The sequence below is a fragment of the Osmia bicornis genome, chromosome 6 (assembly GCF_907164935.1).
Source record: "Osmia bicornis bicornis chromosome 6, iOsmBic2.1, whole genome shotgun sequence".
NCBI classification, from domain to species: Eukaryota; Metazoa; Arthropoda; class Insecta; order Hymenoptera; family Megachilidae; genus Osmia; species Osmia bicornis.
In genome coordinates this window covers 9,241,696-9,262,151 of record NC_060221.1, presented here as the reverse complement: position 1 = coordinate 9,262,151, position 20,456 = coordinate 9,241,696, and the positions used below count along the sequence as shown (strand labels likewise).

At 28.3% G+C, this 20,456-nt stretch overlaps 4 protein-coding genes across 8 annotated transcripts; 3 read left to right on the top strand and 1 right to left on the bottom strand.

Moving 5' to 3' along the window:
• Positions 1–4,017: 4,017 nt before the first annotated feature.
• On the bottom strand, positions 4,018–8,901 carry LOC114878190. Of its 3 annotated transcripts, none has more exons than XM_029191701.2 (4): positions 8,538–8,901; positions 8,295–8,378; positions 7,945–8,076; positions 4,018–5,036 (listed from the first exon to the last, which is right to left on the bottom strand). In XM_029191701.2, the coding sequence occupies exons 1-4, from the start codon at positions 8,568–8,570 to the stop codon at positions 5,031–5,033; spliced, it is 255 nt and encodes an 84-aa protein (XP_029047534.1). In that variant the 5' UTR covers positions 8,571–8,901; the 3' UTR covers positions 4,018–5,030. The 3 variants fall into 3 exon arrangements, with proteins under 3 accessions (XP_029047534.1, XP_029047533.1, XP_029047532.1); XM_029191700.2 differs by lacking the exon at positions 4,018–5,036 and adding an exon at positions 7,626–7,803; XM_029191699.2 differs by lacking the exon at positions 4,018–5,036 and having other exon boundaries at positions 7,626–8,076; positions 8,538–8,704.
• A 182-nt stretch (positions 8,902–9,083) lies between these two features.
• On the top strand, positions 9,084–11,724 carry LOC114878189 (synaptosomal-associated protein 29). Its single transcript, XM_029191697.2, has 2 exons — positions 9,084–9,460; positions 9,693–11,724. The coding sequence occupies exons 1-2, from the start codon at positions 9,191–9,193 to the stop codon at positions 10,209–10,211; spliced, it is 789 nt and encodes a 262-aa protein (XP_029047530.1). The 5' UTR covers positions 9,084–9,190; the 3' UTR covers positions 10,212–11,724.
• A 1,878-nt stretch (positions 11,725–13,602) lies between these two features.
• Positions 13,603–16,177, top strand: LOC114878177 (peptidyl-prolyl cis-trans isomerase FKBP4). 2 transcript variants are annotated; one of them, XM_029191673.2, is made up of 6 exons: positions 13,603–13,745; positions 14,037–14,373; positions 14,490–14,610; positions 14,691–14,938; positions 15,009–15,518; positions 15,787–16,177. In XM_029191673.2, exons 2-6 carry the CDS (start codon positions 14,038–14,040, stop codon positions 15,952–15,954), a joined length of 1,383 nt encoding a protein of 460 aa, XP_029047506.1. In that variant the 5' UTR covers positions 13,603–13,745; position 14,037; the 3' UTR covers positions 15,955–16,177. The 2 variants fall into 2 exon arrangements, with proteins under 2 accessions (XP_029047506.1, XP_029047507.1); XM_029191674.2 differs by having other exon boundaries at positions 15,776–15,907.
• A 666-nt stretch (positions 16,178–16,843) lies between these two features.
• Positions 16,844–20,442, top strand: LOC114878187 (GMP reductase 1-like). Of its 2 annotated transcripts, none has more exons than XM_029191691.2 (7): positions 16,844–16,940; positions 17,366–17,513; positions 17,797–17,916; positions 18,019–18,276; positions 18,393–18,581; positions 18,669–18,871; positions 19,947–20,442. In XM_029191691.2, exons 2-7 carry the CDS (start codon positions 17,427–17,429, stop codon positions 20,140–20,142), a joined length of 1,053 nt encoding a protein of 350 aa, XP_029047524.1. In that variant the 5' UTR covers positions 16,844–16,940; positions 17,366–17,426; the 3' UTR covers positions 20,143–20,442. The 2 variants fall into 2 exon arrangements, with proteins under 2 accessions (XP_029047524.1, XP_029047523.1); XM_029191690.2 differs by having other exon boundaries at positions 16,875–16,984.
• Positions 20,443–20,456: the final 14 nt, after the last annotated feature.

Genomic DNA, 20,456 nt, shown 5'->3' with positions numbered 1-20,456 from the left:
ATTAAATTATCCAATATATTGAAATAATTAAATAATAATAAATCTCTAATTATATTAAACATTAATAAATAATCAAACCCATTATATGAACACATGCAAAATTAATAACAAAAATATTAACTCTATTACACGTTAATCAAAAGTATCTGAACTGTAAAATAACAAACAAATGAAATGAAACAACGTTTTATTAAATTAAACTTTTTTATAGTACAATTTGAACGCTTTCGTTGGGAAATGTCACAGTGAGAGAACCGCTTTCACATTATCAACGGTCGACGATTTCTTTGGAGGCTTTAGCTTTAAGTTGGCCCGGAAACGATGGAGACGAAATGCAAAAGCGGATGCACGGTAAAGCCACAGAAAGTAGGGTTTGAGCAAGGAATCGATTGGACGGTCTTTGCCTAGAGGGTGTTGGCCGAGTGCTGCATTTATGGTTGTGGATGCACTATCCTCGTGACTCTTCCGAACCGGTCATCCGGTTGAATCATTCCGTCTGGTTAAAAGGAAAAGCGTGCGGTGACCATATTGTTCGATGAAAGTAAAAATTGGCCGGTAGAGCAACGGTTCAGCGATGATAATCTTACTACCTTAACCATCCGTTACTCGTGTCGTTGTAAAAAGCACAACAGTATTATCTTTTACTTTTTTTAACTTTCTGCATTTTTTTATCTTAGATCAATCTTTCGGTAATTTATTTTATTCTAATCTTAATTATGTCTTCGACACTTAAACCCTCGGACGGCGGACCATGGGGGGGGGTCCCAATTTTAATTTTCATTTTATAAATTTTACATTGTTCCTTTAAAAATTATTCTTCTGAAATATGAAATCTTTTCGTTTAAAAATGATACATTTAACTTTAGTTGTCATACTGATTGTGAGTACAGTATGGCATATATTTCCTTTTGAAATAAATAATTCAAACAAATTCTATAACTACACCGTACCCACACATTCCAAATAAGTACAAAAATTCAAATTTCAGAAGTTATTGCGCAAAAAGTAGAAACGCATAGATGCACATAATATTTTTTTCATAAATTGTGTCTTTCTTAAGATTTTCATTTTCTAAGAAATTGCAATTGATTTTGGAGAATTCCTTTCGATGTTTTGAAAAAGATATAGCAACTAGCTGTATGCAAGATAAAAAATACATTTCGCAAGATTTTACAAGAGAATCTTAGAAGATTAGAACACCAGAATATTGGAGTATTAGGGTATTAAGGTATTAGAATACTGGAGTGTTAAAGTATTATAGTAGCGAAGTATTAGAGTATTAAAATATTAGAACATTAGGGTCTTCAGTGGCGGATTAAACGGTAAGCAGACTAAGCGGCCGCGTAGGGCCCCGGAATAGCAAAGGGCCCCAAAGCGGCCCTGAGGTCTTATAATATCTTTTCATTAGGGTTCGAGGAAAATTACGTTTTTTTTCTTTTTTCTTTTTTTTTGTCCAAATATCGTAATAATAAAAGGGTTTCAACATAATATTATAGTCAACATAATGATATACATATACCCACCAATTTTTGATTACTTTTCTTTTTTTTTAATAACTTAATCTGAGTTTTCTTTAAACTTTTTTTTTCTAACTTGAATTTGAAGGCCCCGACATTTGGGCCCCAATAGCCTGGGGCCCCCGTTTGACTTGATCTACCACTGAGGATCTTTGAATACCAGAATATCAGAGTATTAGGATATTAAAGCATTAAAGCATTAGAGTATTAGAGCATTAAAGTGTTAGAGTATTAGAATATTAGAGTATCGAAGTACTAAAATATTAGAGTACTAGAGTGAAATATTACAAGTGTATAAGTCTTTGTTTACATAAAAAACATTACGATTATTCATCCTCGAAACTAGATAGTATTTCTAGTCACATAATTGCATATATTTATGTGCTCAAGGAACAATGATTGTTGCATTACAATCACATTATCATTCAAGAACTTTCATTCTCTTTGTCATAAACTTTTTATAAACAAAACCCAGATAGCACACGATAATTTTCTCAAATCCCTCGAGCTTCTTTCTGCCTTACTAGAACGTTTTGTGACCTATAAACCTGCTAAATTTTTCAGAAAAATCGAACGTTTTATTTCAGCAAAATACTCGCAACGATATTAGTTCACGATACCGACCTGGTAAATAAATGATTCCAAAGATTTCTCATCAAGGAAATGGGGTGGCTTTTCTAGGCTAATCAAAAGCCTTTAAGGCTACCGCGTTGCGGAGTATGTTAAGAGGAAATGAGTAATTGATTAGGCTGCTTTATTCGACCTCGTAGCTGGCGTTTGAAACGCGGTTTTCGAATAAATAACCTTGGTTTTCCTTGCCATGAAAATGGAGGCGAAGATAATGCTTGATCTTTCGCTCTTCTGCTACAGTTTAACCCCTTTCAGTCATTTCATAAGACGCATTCGAATTCAAATGCCATAAATTCAACCTGTTTAATAATATCAATATTAATAGATTGTTTTTTAAACAGCTAAATCATTTATTAATTTTATATAAGAATTTTTTTACTACGTCGTTCATCAATTTAAACGTTAATCGAAAGGGGTTAAGGACAAAGGATAATAAATTTTTTTCTAAACAAAAACAAAACACTTAATTTTTTTAGAACCCTTTATTTAAAATATTATAAATTGCATAGTTACAAACTGTTTAGAATAATATCCTTGTTTTATATTCATTCTTAAATGGAATCATTAACCATTCACGAAACAGATGATTAAAAGTTATAATCCAGACCATGTGGGGTTAATTTTCCTCCCAAAATTATTCATTTACAAATGCACTTTTAAATCGTGTTTTATCAATTTTATAATAAGGTCAGATCCAAATCAACAAATAACAGTTTTAAAATCAGTGGAGTTAATTTAATCCCGCATGGTGCGCGAAGGATTAAAACTTATCCTAGTATCCATAAATTACTCCTTAACTAGCGAGGAGGTATTTAAAGAACAACATTTTTAAACAAAAAGAACAATCAAATATCTGTTTAATTATATTCTGTAGAATATTTTTAGCTGATAAAGTTTATTTCTGTTTACGTATTTGCATTTATAGAGTAATTTTATTTTTATGTAATAGTTAAATGGATTAATAAAATCATTGGGATATGTCAGACCGCGCCTCACTTGTAAGAGCTGACTTGTAATTTATCTAATCCACCAAAATTGAAAGTAAAAATTTAAACACTATCTATTTTATTGATCAGATTAGCGTTCATCATAGAAACGGTTTGATGATGAAGATATTTGTGTATGATTCATAGTCTCGATATTCAAGAGTGGACAGCTCATGGACACGCGTTCATTCTGAGAATCTACTTCATAATAATTAACATACCACAGTGAAACATAAAGAATCATAGTAATATACATATATAATTTTATTATTTAAATATAACAGTCTAGAACAACACAATGATATATATGTATAATAAGGTAAGTGCTCTCGCTGTGGCCTACTTCCTAATACCGTCTAGTCGCAGTATTTTCAAAAAATTTCGTAAAAGTCGCCAGATAACACCATAAACTAAATCCATTGATAATGAGTAACCATGTACAGTCCTGAGCATGATAAGTTTCCCTAGAGAAAATAACAATACCTACCCCCTCCCCCGTAGGCTTCCCATTCGACTGACTCCCACCTCTCTCCATAGAAGGCCTCATGCACCCACCACTTACGCATAAACGTTTACGAGGGAAAATTTAAATCGATATTTATTTTATTATTCATATGTCGTAATTATATACTGAATTTATGATACCTAATCACTAAAAATTATATTAATTTTTCTAAATTACTTGCATAGAACATTTAAAATAAACGAAAATATAAAATAAAGAACTGTGTAAAAAATTTAATAAACTTTACTAATAAACTTCCTATATTTTGCATATTTTATTTTCTATAGCCAGGATTTAAAAATGACCCTGAAATCATGCAAGGGTTAAATTGTTTAATTATACTCAGGGATAATTAATTGGGACAAAGAAGAAATGCTCGTTAATGATTTGCTACAGAGTTAACAATTTATTACATAATAGTGTGATAAATATCTAAAAAGATACAATTTCTTTTATCGTGTCATATAATTTCTGTATAATGTACATCGAAATATTTGAGCAATCGTGTATAATACAATGGTAAACAATTTGGTAAATTTCAACGCTCGATACGAACATTGTCCTGGATGAATTCCAATTTGAACAAATCTACGAATGCTTCCATAAATATTTCACTGAATGTTTGGAAAACATATTAAGCCAAAAATATCTAAATGGATTACAATGGAACAACTAAAATATGTATCTATACTATGTTTCATTAATAGATATTCTGTTTTACGAATTTCAATTAACGTAATTATATTAATGGTAATTAATCATATTGTAATTGATCGTTAAAAATTCAAACTGGAATCAAAATGATACAATTTTGCGAACCATTTGAACGCTTATTACGAATGAACAATGAAAAATTTGTATAAAGTAATGGTTGATACATTTTTTGCATTTATATTGTGTTTAAGCGTGCAACATGCATTAAAGTTTTATCGATAACATTTGTAAAAAGAAGTATACAAGGATATCAATTAAAAACGAAGCAAGTTCTCCAACTTTTATCTGTTTTAGGTTATAATTACCAAATACAAATGCCATTCGTATATTTTCTGCGATAATTAATTTCATTGTTTTCATTATAGACATTTGAAATATTATATAAATTAATTACACGAAGTGTTTCGAATAATAAAGAAATGAAATAAATTATATTGCAAATTGAATAAATCCTATGTATATCAAGAATAATGATACAAGATCGCCACATTTTTAAACAACTATAGTCTTCGTTTTTATTCATTCTTTTTTTTTATATGCAATTGCTATTGATTTTCAGTGAACAGAGGATCAGTGAGTACTTGTAGAAGTATCACATGTAAAAAGATGAAATAGACGTTCGAAAAACGCGGGAACGTGATATGTAGACAGTAAAAGCAGACATCCAAGGATCTGCGTTCAATTCTATAGAAATAAAACACACGGTATATTTAATACTAATTGACCAAAATTTTTGGCACGTTTTAAATGTGTTCCAGACCATTTTTCTCTTAGCTTATCATCTACAACTATTCTAAAAAACAATTTTAACGAGCATTAACACTATTTGTCGTACAATCAGGGTCACGTGTATCTGAAAATTTTAAAAAATACCCGTAAGTATTTCTTTGCATAAATTATAAATTTGTCGATAATAATTGTTGGTGCCAATTAAGATAAGAAACTAACTAAAAAAATCTTGTGTCATTAAAAAATATTAATATTAAATGGCGTCGGAATTAACCAAATATTCATATCGACAAAAATGCCAATTCAGAAACACCTTGTACGAATAAAATGAATTTAAGATTCACAATAGTTCGTGATGCTGGGTAAGAATTTACATAATACACCCTTGAATCCTATAAAAAAAAAAGATTGTTCGTTATCGAGTATTGCTGCAATAAAAAATAAATACACGTGACGCTGACTGACGTCACTACCATACACGTAAGTATGTATGTATTGTATGCGCTGATACAGTTTCATATAGACCAGATCTAATTGCTTAGATAAAGGCTAGAGGTCAATCTATGAGCTAATTTATATTTTCAGTTAACAACGCGTTTTATGCGACTGTTCAAAACTTGTGTCTCATTAATTACACACACCGCTAATTAACTGAGATATAAATTAGCTCTAATAAACGTGTGAGTCACTGAGTATCACAAATATTTTCTTTCCTGAATTATTAGTATTGACTTAAAGGAGTTTCTCGCAAAGAGTGATTACATTTAATAGGTAAGTGAACTTGTTCAAGTTCGAAGAAAACATCTAACAAGTTTACAATTATGAAACTCAGTTACTCCGTTCAAGAAAATGCCACACAAACCCACGTCTACCTTTCTGTCTTTACCTGTTTTTGTGGAAAATAGAACAGGTGAAAAAATAAAGGTGTAAGTCTGAGAATATACATTTAGCATAAGGTTTGATTCTGACTTCCTTTCTTGAATTTAATATAAATGCTAAAAATCAATTAAAGATTTAATATATAGAACGTAAATCACATATTCCACTGTAAATATCAATTTACAAATACAATGGTAAATCAAATAAATTTATGTGATTAAAGTCAAAAAAACATTTTCTTGAAAAGCACGTAATTGACCAATTTAAAGTACGATGTCATATACATCATTAATGAACCTTTTAACTTACATATATTATAGTAGAGTATAACTCCAACATAGTTTACATAGCTTGTTAAATGCACTCCTGTGTCTTAAGGCAATATTATTTTTCATACTCTAATTTATGCCACCCTTTGGCACACTTTTATCTTTACCCTTACTTCATAAAATATGCCTGCCATTTTTACTACTTTACACATATACATACATATAATAAACTTTATGTGGTATAAAGAAAACTATATAATTATAACAACGTTCGCTTCTGTATAATCATTCTTTAAAATGCTAAAAGTCAGAAGGTTCAATTACTGATTATAAGGGATAATTCTCAGTTGTACAAATTGAATGCAAAAATCATTCATTAAAGTGAAAATGGTTTCGTATGCATTGATACATTCCATCTACATACCGGATAATTATTCCAACATAACTGTATATTACTTAATAGATGAAAACTATGATCTGTATGTAATGAAATACTATTAGAATCTTACTTAAATTTTAAATTTTTATCCAAAACTATGATTTTCTTTTATTAATTGATATAACTTGATCATACGAAACATATATAAGTTTACTAATGAATTACATATATTGAATTAAAAGTATAAACCATTATCATAAAATTCAATTAATAAAATTTCTTTTTAAACAGATATTATCATAATGTCACCCAGTATATTACTATTATAGATATATATATTCAACTCTTATTAACCCATACAATAGGACAAAAGAAAATTATATATCATATTTGGTACTGTAATTATATATTTTACATATTTAAATAAATATCCCAAAATTATATTTAAATTTTGATTTTGTTAATTAATGTTTGCACACTAACGTTATTTTGATTTTCTCATAACTTTAAAACAACTTTTTAATAAGTTTTGAATTTAAAATAAATCATTTCTACATTAAACTAAATTGTCTCCCTTTAAATCTTACTTGTCCTCTTATTGGGTGGACGTACAAGCATATAGATTGGCCCCAAATATCGCACTTACAGAGGAAGTCAAATAAATTATTTATCAATAATACCTGTTGATCCCTATATATGCTATTTATAAATCAAATAAAAATAAATCATAATAGTAGTAATACTAGATTAACAATTATAAATATATTGTTTTGTAATTACTACCTGTTAACTATTGTCAAAAACAGAGATGAAAATAATTTACAAAATTGTTTTAATATACTTTGCAACCCACTAATTCAGAAATGTTTATGATATGATGCGACTAAACACTGAAAAATACAATAGCATTAGCTATCTTTAAATTGCAAGAAATTCTATATTTACAGTTATAATTATTTTATTTCTATTAAACTATATATCTTTTATGAATATATATATAACTTATCATGCTTGTTATTGCATTATAAAATAAAGATCAATTAAAAAATTTAAGATCAGAAAAGCTAATTTTTTATTTAGTAAGAAAGTAAAAAACTTAAAATTTTTCTCTTGTTACTGATACCTACTTCCTCTTTTAAATCTCTAAACCTCTTAAAGTCATGTAACTGCAAATAATTGCTAATTGCAAAATATCCTAAAAATTATAAAAATAAATTAACCAGAAATAAAAAGTGCATCAAATAAAAAACGATGAAGTACTCTAATTTTGTTTTAACTGTGGATTTTTGTTTTGTCCTACTATTTTATTGCGCAGTAAATTAAAATGTCCATGCACCTGAGATAATTGCACTTTAAGGGAATCTGAAAGTTGCTTTTGCAATTGTTGAACCTCCAATATTTCTTGACGAAGATTTTGATAATCTTTTGTAACTTGATGAACAGACCGTAACAGACGAAGCACAGAAATCTGTTAAAAGTTGAAGAAAAAAAATAACTTAAAGGCTAGAAACCTGAAGATTGAGAAAAAACATAAATCCATCAAATAAATTAAATTATAATTTTTTTTATAAATATATATTTGTCTTTTAAATAGCCGACGATAAAAATTAATAATGAATAATAAACAAATGAAATGAAAGTTTTATTCACACTTTATTTTTTAATAGTGTACTAATCAAAACATACCTCGTTCTCGGGATTTTCAAATTCTTTTTCAAAAGCGTCAATTTGCCATGCAATCATATCTAACTTTCCGTCCGCTTTCTGAACCTGTAACATTGAACAAATTCAAAATAATTAAATTACTATTCATCAATGAACATCGTTTCGCACTTGACATTTACAAATTAACCAGATACGTAATTCGCTAAAATTATGAATGACTATTTCCAGTATATATTCTAAAAATAATTCTAAAATTACACTTACACTTTGTTCGAGATGACCGATAGCAGATTCCATACTAATTGTTATAAATAACAAATTATTTTAAACGAAAAAAGCCGTAACTGATAGGACGCTCGTGGAAAGCCAACGGTTACTTTCTTCGCGCTTGAATCGATATGCGCTTACTGAGAAGTTTGAAAAGCGTTGAAAGGTGGATAGAAATTTTACTTGAATATTTTGTCACTCGATGGCAGCACCTTACAATCATTTACAACTGAATGGAAACTGTTTTACCAACTGTTGCATCGAACAGCATCTCTCAACTTTAAAATTAAGCTTCACGCAATTTACAATTATCTCAGTAATATATTTTCAAACCAGTTTCATTTGTTTAGAAGTTATAATCGACCCGAATGACAATTTAAATTAGTAATTTAACACAATTTAAAATAAATAAGTTTCTTTATGTAACTGAAATAAAATCACAATTTGAATTTTTAGAACAACCTTATACGTATTGAGCTTGAGAACCATTGACGGAATATCCTGTAGGACTTATGTATATACATGCATTCATACATTCCATACGAAATACGAGATAGTATGTATCTATAAATGTCACAGTGTCGGATGATTTAACCAGACGTTGAAATAGTTTTGATACAAAGATCGTTAAGTGCAAGCTATATTGAGAAATGGCCAGTCAAAATTACTTAAGCGATCCAAAAAATCCATTTTTTTCTCTCGAGGATGACATCGACGACGAAACGTTTTTAAACAGTGCACCTCCAAGGTCTTCTGGTCGTGGTTTCAATCATTATAACAATTTCGATAATGATCTGGAACAAAAGCGTCAACAATTACTTCAAAGGAAAAAGGAAATAGAAGAACGCACGATACATTCCTCAGAAAGGTCTATTTCATTGTTAAGAGATTCTGAACAGATTGGAGCTGCCACTGCTGAGGTAATTCCAAAAATCACAATTTAATTGCAGTAATAACTCCTAATTAAAGCAATCTTTTGTCTTGTGTCATATTGCGCGTAATTATCAATTTAATACATTTCTTGGAATGTAAGAGAATTGTTTTCATTTAATTTTAGTTGATAATCAAACAGTATTTTTATAAAATTTGCGCATTTCTGTTTTATTGACAGAGTTATTTTACTTACTATAAATATTAATGACTTTATTTCAGGAGCTCATTAGACAGAGAGAACAATTAGAAAGAACAGAAAAAAGATTGGATGATATTAATAGTACCTTAAGATTTAGTCAGAAACATATTCAAGGAATAAAAAGTGTTTTTGGAAGTCTTAAGAACTATCTTAGTGGTAAATCATTGGATGCACCTATACCATCAACTATATTGTCGGAATCTTCTAGCTCTGAATCTATGGCATCACCTGCTTTATCTAATTCTTTGGAACAAGTACAGACTAATATAGCTAATACAAGTCCAGCGTTGAAATTACGTGGCATAGATGACGATTTTGAAGGTACTAATTCACCCAGCAATAATGTTAGCAAGGTTTTGGAAAAGAATTTAGATGAAATGAGTGGTTCGTTAGCTAGATTGAAAGGGTTAGCAATAGGACTATCTGAAGAAATAGATTTACAAAATGACTTAATTGATAATATAACGGATAAAGCAGAAAATACTGATATAACGCTTCAGAAACAAAACAAAGATCTTACACATTTATTGAAAAAATAAATAAATATCCTACATTTGTAATGAAAATAATTATGAATTTCACATATTCGAAAGCTGTAAACTTCTGTGTAATCGTATGAAAAACATTACTTTCCTTAGTTAAGTTTGGAAAATATTACACATAGTGTTTATTTCGTATTGTTTTGTAAAATATAATTTATAATGATGTAAAATATTACAACAAAAAACACAAAAGAAATAATGCACTTACATACTCATTCAAGTACCCATTTCTTTTGTACCTACTGTGTATGACATGAAATATTTAAATTTAAAGTTGAATATGTCATGCAAATCGTTTTCTTTGCTTGCATCAAGTCAATTTATTTCCAACTTTCCTATGAAAATTGCTGAAGTGATATCTTAACAATATATTTTTGTTAAAGTTTAAAATAAACTTTTTGTTAAGTGGACCCAGAATTATAAAAGATACTGTGATAAAAATTCAGATGTAAAAAATAAATAATATTGGTATTTTATGACAATTCGATGTCATTATTGAATTTTAACAAAGTTACTGAAAAATTGAAAATTACTCTGAATAACATTTAAATTGGAAACACTTCATATAAAAACTAGTATTTTATATTTTTAAAAATATAGTTTATTCGAATTATAATAAGCAAACATTTCCCACTGTAGGAATAAATATATACATATATATGATTTTAAAAGTAATGCTTTTTTTATTTAAGAATTACTTTGATTGTAATGATTTAATATGATATTTTTGCTATGCATTTTATATCATTTACAATAAAGTGTATTACAACAGATCAATTTATTTTATAGATATCTTAATATTAAAAAGTGTAATTACACTTGATAAATCAAATTTTTTAAGTAAAAGTATGTAGAAAATATATATATATATATATTTGTTTTAGTTTAAATTAATGTAATTACACATACAAACATAACTTATTTGGCCTATACATATCTTTCCCTCAAAATGATTAATTGTAATAAAAAATGTACAAACATTTATACAGATTATAATTGTTGTTTATGAAAATCTACTTTTTATTATTTTTATTATTATAAATTAAATAATCTGCAATACATAGTTGTAAAGTAATGATACCATAAATTTTGATAATAATGTGAACATAAGTATAAGATACATTGTATAATTTTAAAAATATAAATGCATACACATACTACCAATGAAAAAGTTCCATTTAAACATTTGATAATTGTTTTATATATTCAGAAATTGTAATGCAATTGTATGGTGAGTTATATGTAGAAGAAAAGTATATAGAACTTATAAGTAAAACTTATTAAACCCACTGCCACTGTTATTCAACGTAATTTAAATATATATATGTGTATATTATAGTTATTAAAGCGTAAGCAACGAATATAGAAGATATTATATATCTATATATCTTCAATATTTCTTGATATAAATACATTTCATGATATGAATCTTTATACACAATGTTAATGTTATATTATTATACATATAGATGTATGTACAAATGTAATAAATTTATATATAATTGTCTGATAAGGTACTGAAATTTATAAAGTTTATTCATATTTATAATGATGCTTTATTTTTGCCTAAAAATATCATTTCTCTAATATAATATTTTCAATAACATATTTCTGTTCAACTAAACTCATTTGTTTCTCATTTTCTACTAGTTATTATTTTTTGTATCAAAATATTATGCCTGATCAGTAGCCTCTCCACCTGTAAATAAATAAAATGATTAAAATAGTACTTCATCTAAATCCTAAAAAAAATATATATATCTTAAATACTAAATATTCATTATAACATAAGTATTTTTAAATTTAATAATTTTATAACATAAATCAGCTTCAAATTTCAGGTGTATTAATACATCTGAATTACCTGCAGCTGTACTATTGTTAGTAGTTCCACCCTGATTTCCATTATTTGGCCATTGTCTACGACCCCCTCTGCAGCCTACTTTATCACCATGATGTGCAACCGCAGAAGGTTGAAGATTTGTAGATATTGCACATGTCTATTAGTAGAGAATAAAAATATTACATAAAGAACCATATGAATAATTATATTTGTGTTTAATAAAAAAGAAAAAAAAACGTGCAATGGTTACTATAGTAATAAAATTTGAATTATTGAAACAATAAAATATTTCATGAATGTATCAATACAATCATATCAGTAGATAAAGGAACGCCCTCAACGCTATTGATAATTTTGAAAATTTATTATCTTACAACTAGTAAATGTACATATGTGTATCTATACCGTTTATCAATAGTTTCTACTTTCAATATTAATCAATAAAACTCGAACAAAATAATTATAACAAATATTTTTTATAAGAAAAATGAAAGTAAAAGTTCATATAATATTAATAATATACCGTGCAGAGCAATATAAAAAGAAACAAATGAATGTTAAACAACTTCATCTTAAAATAGTTGAATTTAAAAAGACTGTCATAGCTTGATCGTACCTGTATTTATACTTATTGCATAGTACCATTATAATGTTTATCTTTCATCAAAAAAGTACTTATGTTAGTGTAGTGACATTTCCTGCAATTTTCTACATGAAGTAACATATTTTTTATTTGTGCTTCACTATTGTACACCAATTAAACTGCACCTTATCTCGTAGAAATAATCAAAATAAAGGTATACAATTTTAAGTACACCGGAAGGAAATAAAAAAGCATAAAATAAATAAAAAACAATTTTTAAAACTTAAATGTGTATTATATAATTTGTTTCTCTCATTCGAATTATTTTTATGTTTCAATATTCTTTTAACGTAAATTTGTTCTCGAGTATTAACAAAAATTTATTTATTAAACTTATAGATACAATTATTTATTAATATGTATCTACAATTTATAATATTTCATATTGAATTCAAATAATACTTTCACGCAAAAGTTCGCAATTTATTCTGTTTAAGCGGGAAACATAGGTGGGAAAAGGAAATATTCTTAAACTTTCTTTATCGATCGATGTATTTTAATAAAATATATTTTATAACTGTTATTTCAAAATTCGTTACTAACAATCCAATTTCATTATTTTATAGAACTTTTATACTAAATAAATATTACAAAATATTTGGTTGACATAGAATATGAATAAACTTTACTATTTAAATATTCTAATATATATTGATTATTATTCATTACTTATAATTTGTGTTACAAATACGATGTAAATTACTTTGTACAGGATATTTATTATAAAAAGCTGTATATAAAATTATAAGTAAAATTATGTATTACATGCTTTCCCTTACGGGTTTAAATTATTTTTTTGAATATGTTATCGATAAATTGAGAAGAATAATATCGATATTAAAATCGAGATATAATAACCAGAAGTTGATAATCGATATCTCGATATGGAAGTATAGAGTTTCTAGTAACTTCTATAAAATTGATTACTTCAAACGAGGTAAAAGAGTGGATGGTTTCTGGAATCGTCTATCCTTAGACAAAGTATTTGAAAAATACTAATAAAGTGCATCTTATTGCTAAAGTATTACACGAGGAAATAAAAAATGTAAGTGTTCCATAATTTTGTCATTAAGGTTTGAATATTTTCATTTAAATTTTGGAATAAAAATGTGTCCTACATTTTTACTTCTCATCATTACGATCACTAATCACGTTAATATTAAAAAACATAAATACTTATTTTTTGTGATCACTTTATTTTGTTGTTATGTCTAAATAAATTTGTTTTAAATTATCATTTATTGTATAGTTATCTTGAAACATGTTATTTGTGATAGATTAAAATATTAAAATAAAAAGTAAGTACTATTTATAAAATATATTTGTTTTATGCTAGAATGGCTGCAGTAGACATTTCACCTAATAAGGATGGTGGTGTTCTGAAAGAAATAATTAAAGAAGGTGTTGGAGATGAAACTCCAGCACCTGGAAGTAATGTAATAGTCCACTATACTGGCACTCTTTTGGATGGAACAAAGTTTGATTCAAGCAAGGACCGCAATGAACCATTTCAATTTGAATTAAAGAAAGGAAGTGTTATTAAAGCTTGGGACATTGGAGTAGCTACTATGAAAAAAGGTGAAGTTGCGATATTGACCTGTGCTCCTGAATATGCATATGGAAAAAATGGCAGTCCACCTAAAATCCCTCCAAATGCAACGCTTAAATTTGAAGTAAGTTGTCTTTCAATGTTACAATAATAAATTGTTTAATTAATTAAAAATATTCAGTATTTAAAATGTTTAATTCATGTTTACTTATGTTGTTTAATATTATAAATATTTTTTAGATTGAAATGATTGATTGGAAAGGAGAAGACTTGAGTCCTGATAAAGATGGCAACATCGAAAGATATCAGATGATACAAGGAAAAGACTATGTTACGCCACAGGAAGGAGCTTTAGTAAATGGTAAATATAACTATTTATTTGAATATTATTTTTAACAGATTTGAAAATAGCAAATTAATAATGAATTTGTTCTTTTCCAGTACATTTAACCGGAATGTATAATGATAGAGTATTTGAAGAAAGAGATGTCCAATTTTCTCTTGGAGAAGGAGAAGATTATGGTGTTATAGAAGGAGTAGAAAAAGCCTTAGAAAGTTTTAAAAGTGGAGAGAAATCAAGACTTAAAATTAAGAGTAAATATGCATTTAAAAATGTCGGAAATCCAGCATTTGACATTCCACCAAATGCAACTGTGGAATACATTGTAGAATTGAAAAGTTTTGAAAAGGTAATTATTTTATTAAAATATTATAATATAAGTATGAAATAGATTATAACGATTAACATACACATTGCAGGCTGTAGAAATCTGGTCCTTGAAGACTCATGAAAAAATAGGGCAAGCTAAAATTTTCAAAGAAAAAGGAACTGCATATTTCAAAGCAAATAAGTACAATTTAGCTATTAAAATGTATAAAAAGGTCATTTCGTTCTTGGAATACGCAGAAGGCTTTGAAGGGGATCTGAAAACAGAAAGAAATAACCTTCTTTTATCCGCTCACTTGAATCTGGCACTATGTTACTTAAAAACAGATCAGAACGTTGAAGCGAAGGATGCCTGCAGTGAAGCTTTGAAATTAAGTCCACAAAACGAGAAAGCACTGTTTAGAAGAGGACAAGCTTATCTTGCACTGGCATCACCTGAAATTGCAATTAAAGATTTCCAAGAAGTTTTTAAGATTGAACCAAAAAATACAGCAGCTGTAAAACAAATTGGCGTTTGTAATAATCTGATTAAAAAACAATTAGCAAAAGAGAAAAAATTATATGCCAATATGTTTGACAAATTTGCTCAAGAGGATAAACAGGTTTGTGAAAAAGAACCATAATGTTACGATTTAATATGGAATACAAGTGTTTAATTTTGTACTGTTACTTATATAAGCTCTATTTAATTTCCATATGTGTAATGTTAATAATTGGTAACAAGGTGTCTTGTTTATAATTTATAATAAAGAATATATTTAATGTACAGTATCGTTGATTAAACTTTATATGATAGCCAGTATGTACTTAAAATTTTTATTCCATATTTATATTGATACGTTTCACCATAAATTCTTAGTAATGTCATAGAAGGAGGAGGAGAAGCTGCGAGAACAACCAGATGTGATGCGTGGGGCTCTAGGTGAATGGGGTCAAGAAGAGCGACCTGGCGGCAGAGATGCAACTGCCTTTGAAAAAGAGAATCCTAACATACTCATGCTCAACGCTAATGGTACTGGTGAATTTCAAAACATGTAAAGATTCTCCTTTCCTCTCCTTACAGTGCCCTATTCTTAACTGCCAGCAATTTGAAATTTTGTTAACTACCGAGTTTCAATGCCTTCCAAGTAATTATTTTCTCAGTATATAAAAGTGCATCTCATAACTTTTATTAGTATTTTATAATATATGATACAACCTAGTCGACAAATTTTATACTTAACATGATTAAATCAGTTTTAATAAATAAAATTTTATCATTTATCATGTTTATCTTTCATTGAAACCACAATAACATTAATTGTGATATAATATTTCATTTCATGTTTATGTTATAGTTTTGGTTAGTGTCAGTAGTATTAATTCATAAATTCTCTAAATCATAATGTTTACATTAGTAATACTAAATGTGATTTATTTCATGCAATTGTAAATACAGTATGACAAAGTTTAATAATATATAATTCTTGACCATATGATATTCCTTGCTTTCATTTCCCTGTACATACATGATATTGTACGCAACTGTATCATTATCATATAATAAAAATAGAATATTTTTGTAAACATTATATTATTAAAAATTGTGGAAATTAAGTTTATTGTTAAATATCGACTTCTTTATTTTACAACAAATAAATTTCTTTTAAGTACATAAATCTCATACACCTTCCTTTAATGTAACTATTTTATTAACATTAAAATTACTTATCCCAATCAGTTTTTATAATTAAAAATTTTAAAATAGAATCAGGAATCAATTATGAAAAATCTGTTTTAATATTCGCGTAGGGGTGTAACGTTATGTTTTGCGCAAACGACATTCTATTCATTTTTTTCTAGAAAGATTAATTTCCATATTTCTTTATGTATGTATGTACCGGTTGAATATTTACATTTGCTGTTTAATTTTTTCAAATGTAAGATAAAGATATAAATAGCAGTATCCTAAGCATTAAGCAATTTCTGCTTACTCGCTTAGCAACAGTTAAATGTCGATGCAGCAATAAGATACGACAAAGAAAGTATGTAATAATTTTAGTTAATTTAAACACTACTATCGCAGCAGGTAACAGAATTTTTCTTTTGTTATTAAGTTGCTTCTTATATAAAATATAGAGAATTAAAAAAATAGATAACGTGAAGTTGTATAATGTTTAAATTTTAAAGATTACAGAATAGTTTAATTGAACTCATTTAAAACAAACAATGCCTATTATTGTTTAAACTGTAGTTCAGTATTATTTACGCCGGTTTTACTATTGGTTGTTTTACATTATTTAATAAATATTGAAGTACACCTTATTGGCAATTTCTGTTATTTAACGTATTTAAACCAATAGAATCTTTCCATCGCATTACTAATACAAATAGATCAAGAGTATACGCGTATATACTTAAGGAGATCACCGCGATACAATACATTCACACGATCTTTATTGCTTCACAGGAATCATTCGAAATCGTCAATAATTGTTGGAAGTGAAGTGCAAAAATAATCTATTGTCAAGATGCCTAACATTATAAATGATATTAAATTGGATTTTAAAGATGTTTTATTACGTCCTAAAAGAAGTACATTAAAAAGTAGATCTGAAGTAAGTAATAATTAAAGCTCATAAATTCACAGCCCATATTAACAATATTGTTTTAATAGAAATTACTAAAATTATAATAATTCATTTTGGCAACTGTTCCTTTTTATTTTAAAAATTGTATTATTAACATAGACTTGTAACAATTAAATTAATATCATGTTTATTACACACTTTATCTTGTAATAACTGATCAAGCACATATAATTCTATATACATTTTTGTCTAAAAGTTAATTAAGTAGATTTACTAAAATTTTTTAATAAATGATGATTTATAATTTTAGGTTGATTTATATAGAGAAATTACATTTCGTAATTCAAAACAAACTTATAGAGGAATACCTGTAATGGCTTCAAATATGGATACAGTAGGAACATTTGAAATGGCAAAAGTTTTATCAAAGGTATATAATATTTATATTGAAATTAAGTACAGTCTTATATTTTTTTAAATTTATATTTTAAAGTTATAGAATGTTGATAAAATTCATATTTCTATATTTTAGCATGGCTTGTTCACTACTGTTCACAAATATTACACGGCAGAAGAGTGGAAAGAGTTTGCTGCCAAAAATTCTGACTGTCTTAAAAATGTAGCCGCAAGTTCTGGCACAGGGAAAGAAGATTTCGAACGTTTATCAAACATTCTAGCAGCTGTTCCTGAATTATCTTTTATTTGTTTAGATGTTGCCAATGGATATTCGCAACATTTTGTTGAATATGTTAGAAAAGTGAGATCAGAATATCCTAGGCACACAATAATTGTAAGTAGTTGTTTATTTAAAAATTTTATTAACCGAAGACAAAGCACAATACTGTTCAATTTTTAGTACTAATATGCCTTCTATTTAAGAGTAAAGATTAATTACCGCCATTGCAGGCAGGAAATGTGGTAACAGGTGAAATGGTAGAAGAGCTAATACTATCTGGAGCAGATGTAATTAAAGTAGGAATTGGTCCTGGATCTGTATGCACTACGAGAATGAAAACTGGTGTAGGGTACCCACAAGTAAGTGCTGTGATTGAATGTGCGGATGCTGCTCATGGCTTGAAAGGACACATCATTTCCGTAAGGAATCAAAAGACTGCATTACATATTTCTATAATAACTTTTTACAAAAAGACAAATAATGTATATTTTATCATTTTGCTTTAGGATGGAGGTTGCACTTGTCCAGGTGATTTAGCAAAGGCTTTTGGTGCAGGGGCAGATTTTGTAATGGCAGGTGGTATGTTTGCTGGACATGATGAATGTGGAGGAGAAATTATAGAGAAGAATGGGAGAAAAGTTAAACTTTTCTATGGTATGGCTTCAAGTACAGCAATGAAGAAACATGCGGGAGGTGTTGCTGAGTATAGGTTGGTATTTACACAGAGTATCTCAGAAAAAACGATAATTCCTTGGTTGTTTAAAGCTTCATTTTTGAACTATTAACGAAAAACACTGTCCAATTAGAATGCGCGTGAAGCGCGCACTTAACTGTGAAGACGTTGGTTACTGATTACGTTCGAAATGTAGTCATGAACAAGCGCTACCACTTTTTCTGTGACACATGTACATACAGTATACAGGGTCTACCATTTATCTCGCAACCCATGCGCGCGCAAATTGATGAAAATGGCAACAGCGCTAAAATTCGAGAGATGTAAAAACCGTACAGTTAAGTTGGTAATCAACTGAACTGTGGTCCGAGATTCGATTCAGGATACAAGTACATTGGATTTCATCGATCTTGTCGCGGCATGTGACTCTAACACATATTCACGACGGCAGTCAATTGGCTGCAATCCCTCCTTTGTGTGCCCTTCGCCAATCGGCTCTCCGGCGTGAATATGTGTTTCGATGAAACTCGGTGTACTCGTATCCCGAATCAATTACCAACTTAACTGTACGGATTTTTACATCTCTAGAATTTTTGCGCTGTTGCCATTTTCATCAATTTGCGCGCGCATGGGTTGCGAGATAAATGGTAGACCCTGTATGTACAGCACAGTAGGCTTTTCTAAGGAAAATGGCGTTACAGAGAAAGCAGAAATTCTAAAAACCTTAATTTTGATGATTTTAATATTAAATGTGATTTAGAAAAAAAGTAACAATTTTTAATTGTATTATTAAGTATAAAATTTAGTATATAACTGAAAAGTACTTACAAATAACAAAGTAAATATTAATTCAAATTTTCCCGCGTAAACGTTTAGACATAAGTAGTGGGGAGCCACATACCTCTCTCTCTCTCTCTCTCTCTCTATTATATATATGTATATTTGTACAACAAAGAGATATGATAGTTATATGAGAGAAATAATGCGATATAATATTATCTGTAATCTGTATGATCGCCATTTTCCCTGCGGAAGCCTACTTTGCTTGATGCTGTACACACATATACAGTGTGATTTTATATTTTTAATTCCAAGCTTATAATTTTTTTAGATCGTCCGAAGGTAAAACGGTGGAAGTACCTTATAAAGGATTGGTGGAAAACACTATATTAGACATACTTGGTGGTTTACGTTCTGCTTGCACCTATACAGGAGCTCAAAAATTGCGTGAATTACCGCGTCGGGCTACGTTTATACGTTGTACGCAACAGTTAAATCCAATGTATGGTCCACCTCCAGAAATCTGAATTTATTTTAATCATCTAATTTGATGTAGTAGAATTTTAGAAAGAAATATTTACTTATTCAGTCAATTAACAAATACTATTATTTGCTGGCAAATAATGTTTATGAAAAAATTTAAAAGCTTTAACTAACATACATGTATTGTATACATTTCCATGATAGCTTGAAATTGTATTAAATTTAGTGAATTCTGAAAGGTAAAGTTTAAAAGCACAAATATATTTTCGTGTTCTTATATTTATATATTCTTTTTACAAATTTTTCATGTTTAACTGTACATACATATATACATACATGTATATTGTTCTATTTTATT

Excerpts from the sequence above, each read along its gene's own strand:
- LOC114878190 (XM_029191699.2), bottom strand. The coding sequence starts at position 8,570 with ATGGAATCTGCTATCGGTCATCTCGAACAAAGT. Across the intron at positions 8,379-8,537 it reads TCGGTCATCTCGAACAAAGT|GTTCAGAAAGCGGACGGAAA; the intron begins GTAAGTGTAATT and ends TCAATGTTACAG. Across the intron at positions 8,077-8,294 it reads TTGAAAATCCCGAGAACGAG|ATTTCTGTGCTTCGTCTGTT; the intron begins GTATGTTTTGAT and ends AACTTTTAACAG.
- LOC114878189 (XM_029191697.2), top strand. The coding sequence starts at position 9,191 with ATGGCCAGTCAAAATTACTTAAGCGATCCAAAAAATCCATTTTTTTCT. Across the intron at positions 9,461-9,692 it reads TTGGAGCTGCCACTGCTGAG|GAGCTCATTAGACAGAGAGA; the intron begins GTAATTCCAAAA and ends ACTTTATTTCAG.
- LOC114878187 (XM_029191691.2), top strand. The coding sequence starts at position 17,427 with ATGCCTAACATTATAAATGATATTAAATTGGATTTTAAAGATGTTTTA. Across the intron at positions 17,514-17,796 it reads CATTAAAAAGTAGATCTGAA|GTTGATTTATATAGAGAAAT; the intron begins GTAAGTAATAAT and ends TTATAATTTTAG. Across the intron at positions 18,872-19,946 it reads GGAGGTGTTGCTGAGTATAG|ATCGTCCGAAGGTAAAACGG; the intron begins GTTGGTATTTAC and ends TAATTTTTTTAG.
- LOC114878177 (XM_029191673.2), top strand. The coding sequence starts at position 14,038 with ATGGCTGCAGTAGACATTTCACCTAATAAGGATGGTGGTGTTCTGAAA. Across the intron at positions 14,939-15,008 it reads AATTGAAAAGTTTTGAAAAG|GCTGTAGAAATCTGGTCCTT; the intron begins GTAATTATTTTA and ends TACACATTGCAG. Across the intron at positions 15,519-15,786 it reads TTGCTCAAGAGGATAAACAG|AAGGAGGAGGAGAAGCTGCG; the intron begins GTTTGTGAAAAA and ends GTAATGTCATAG.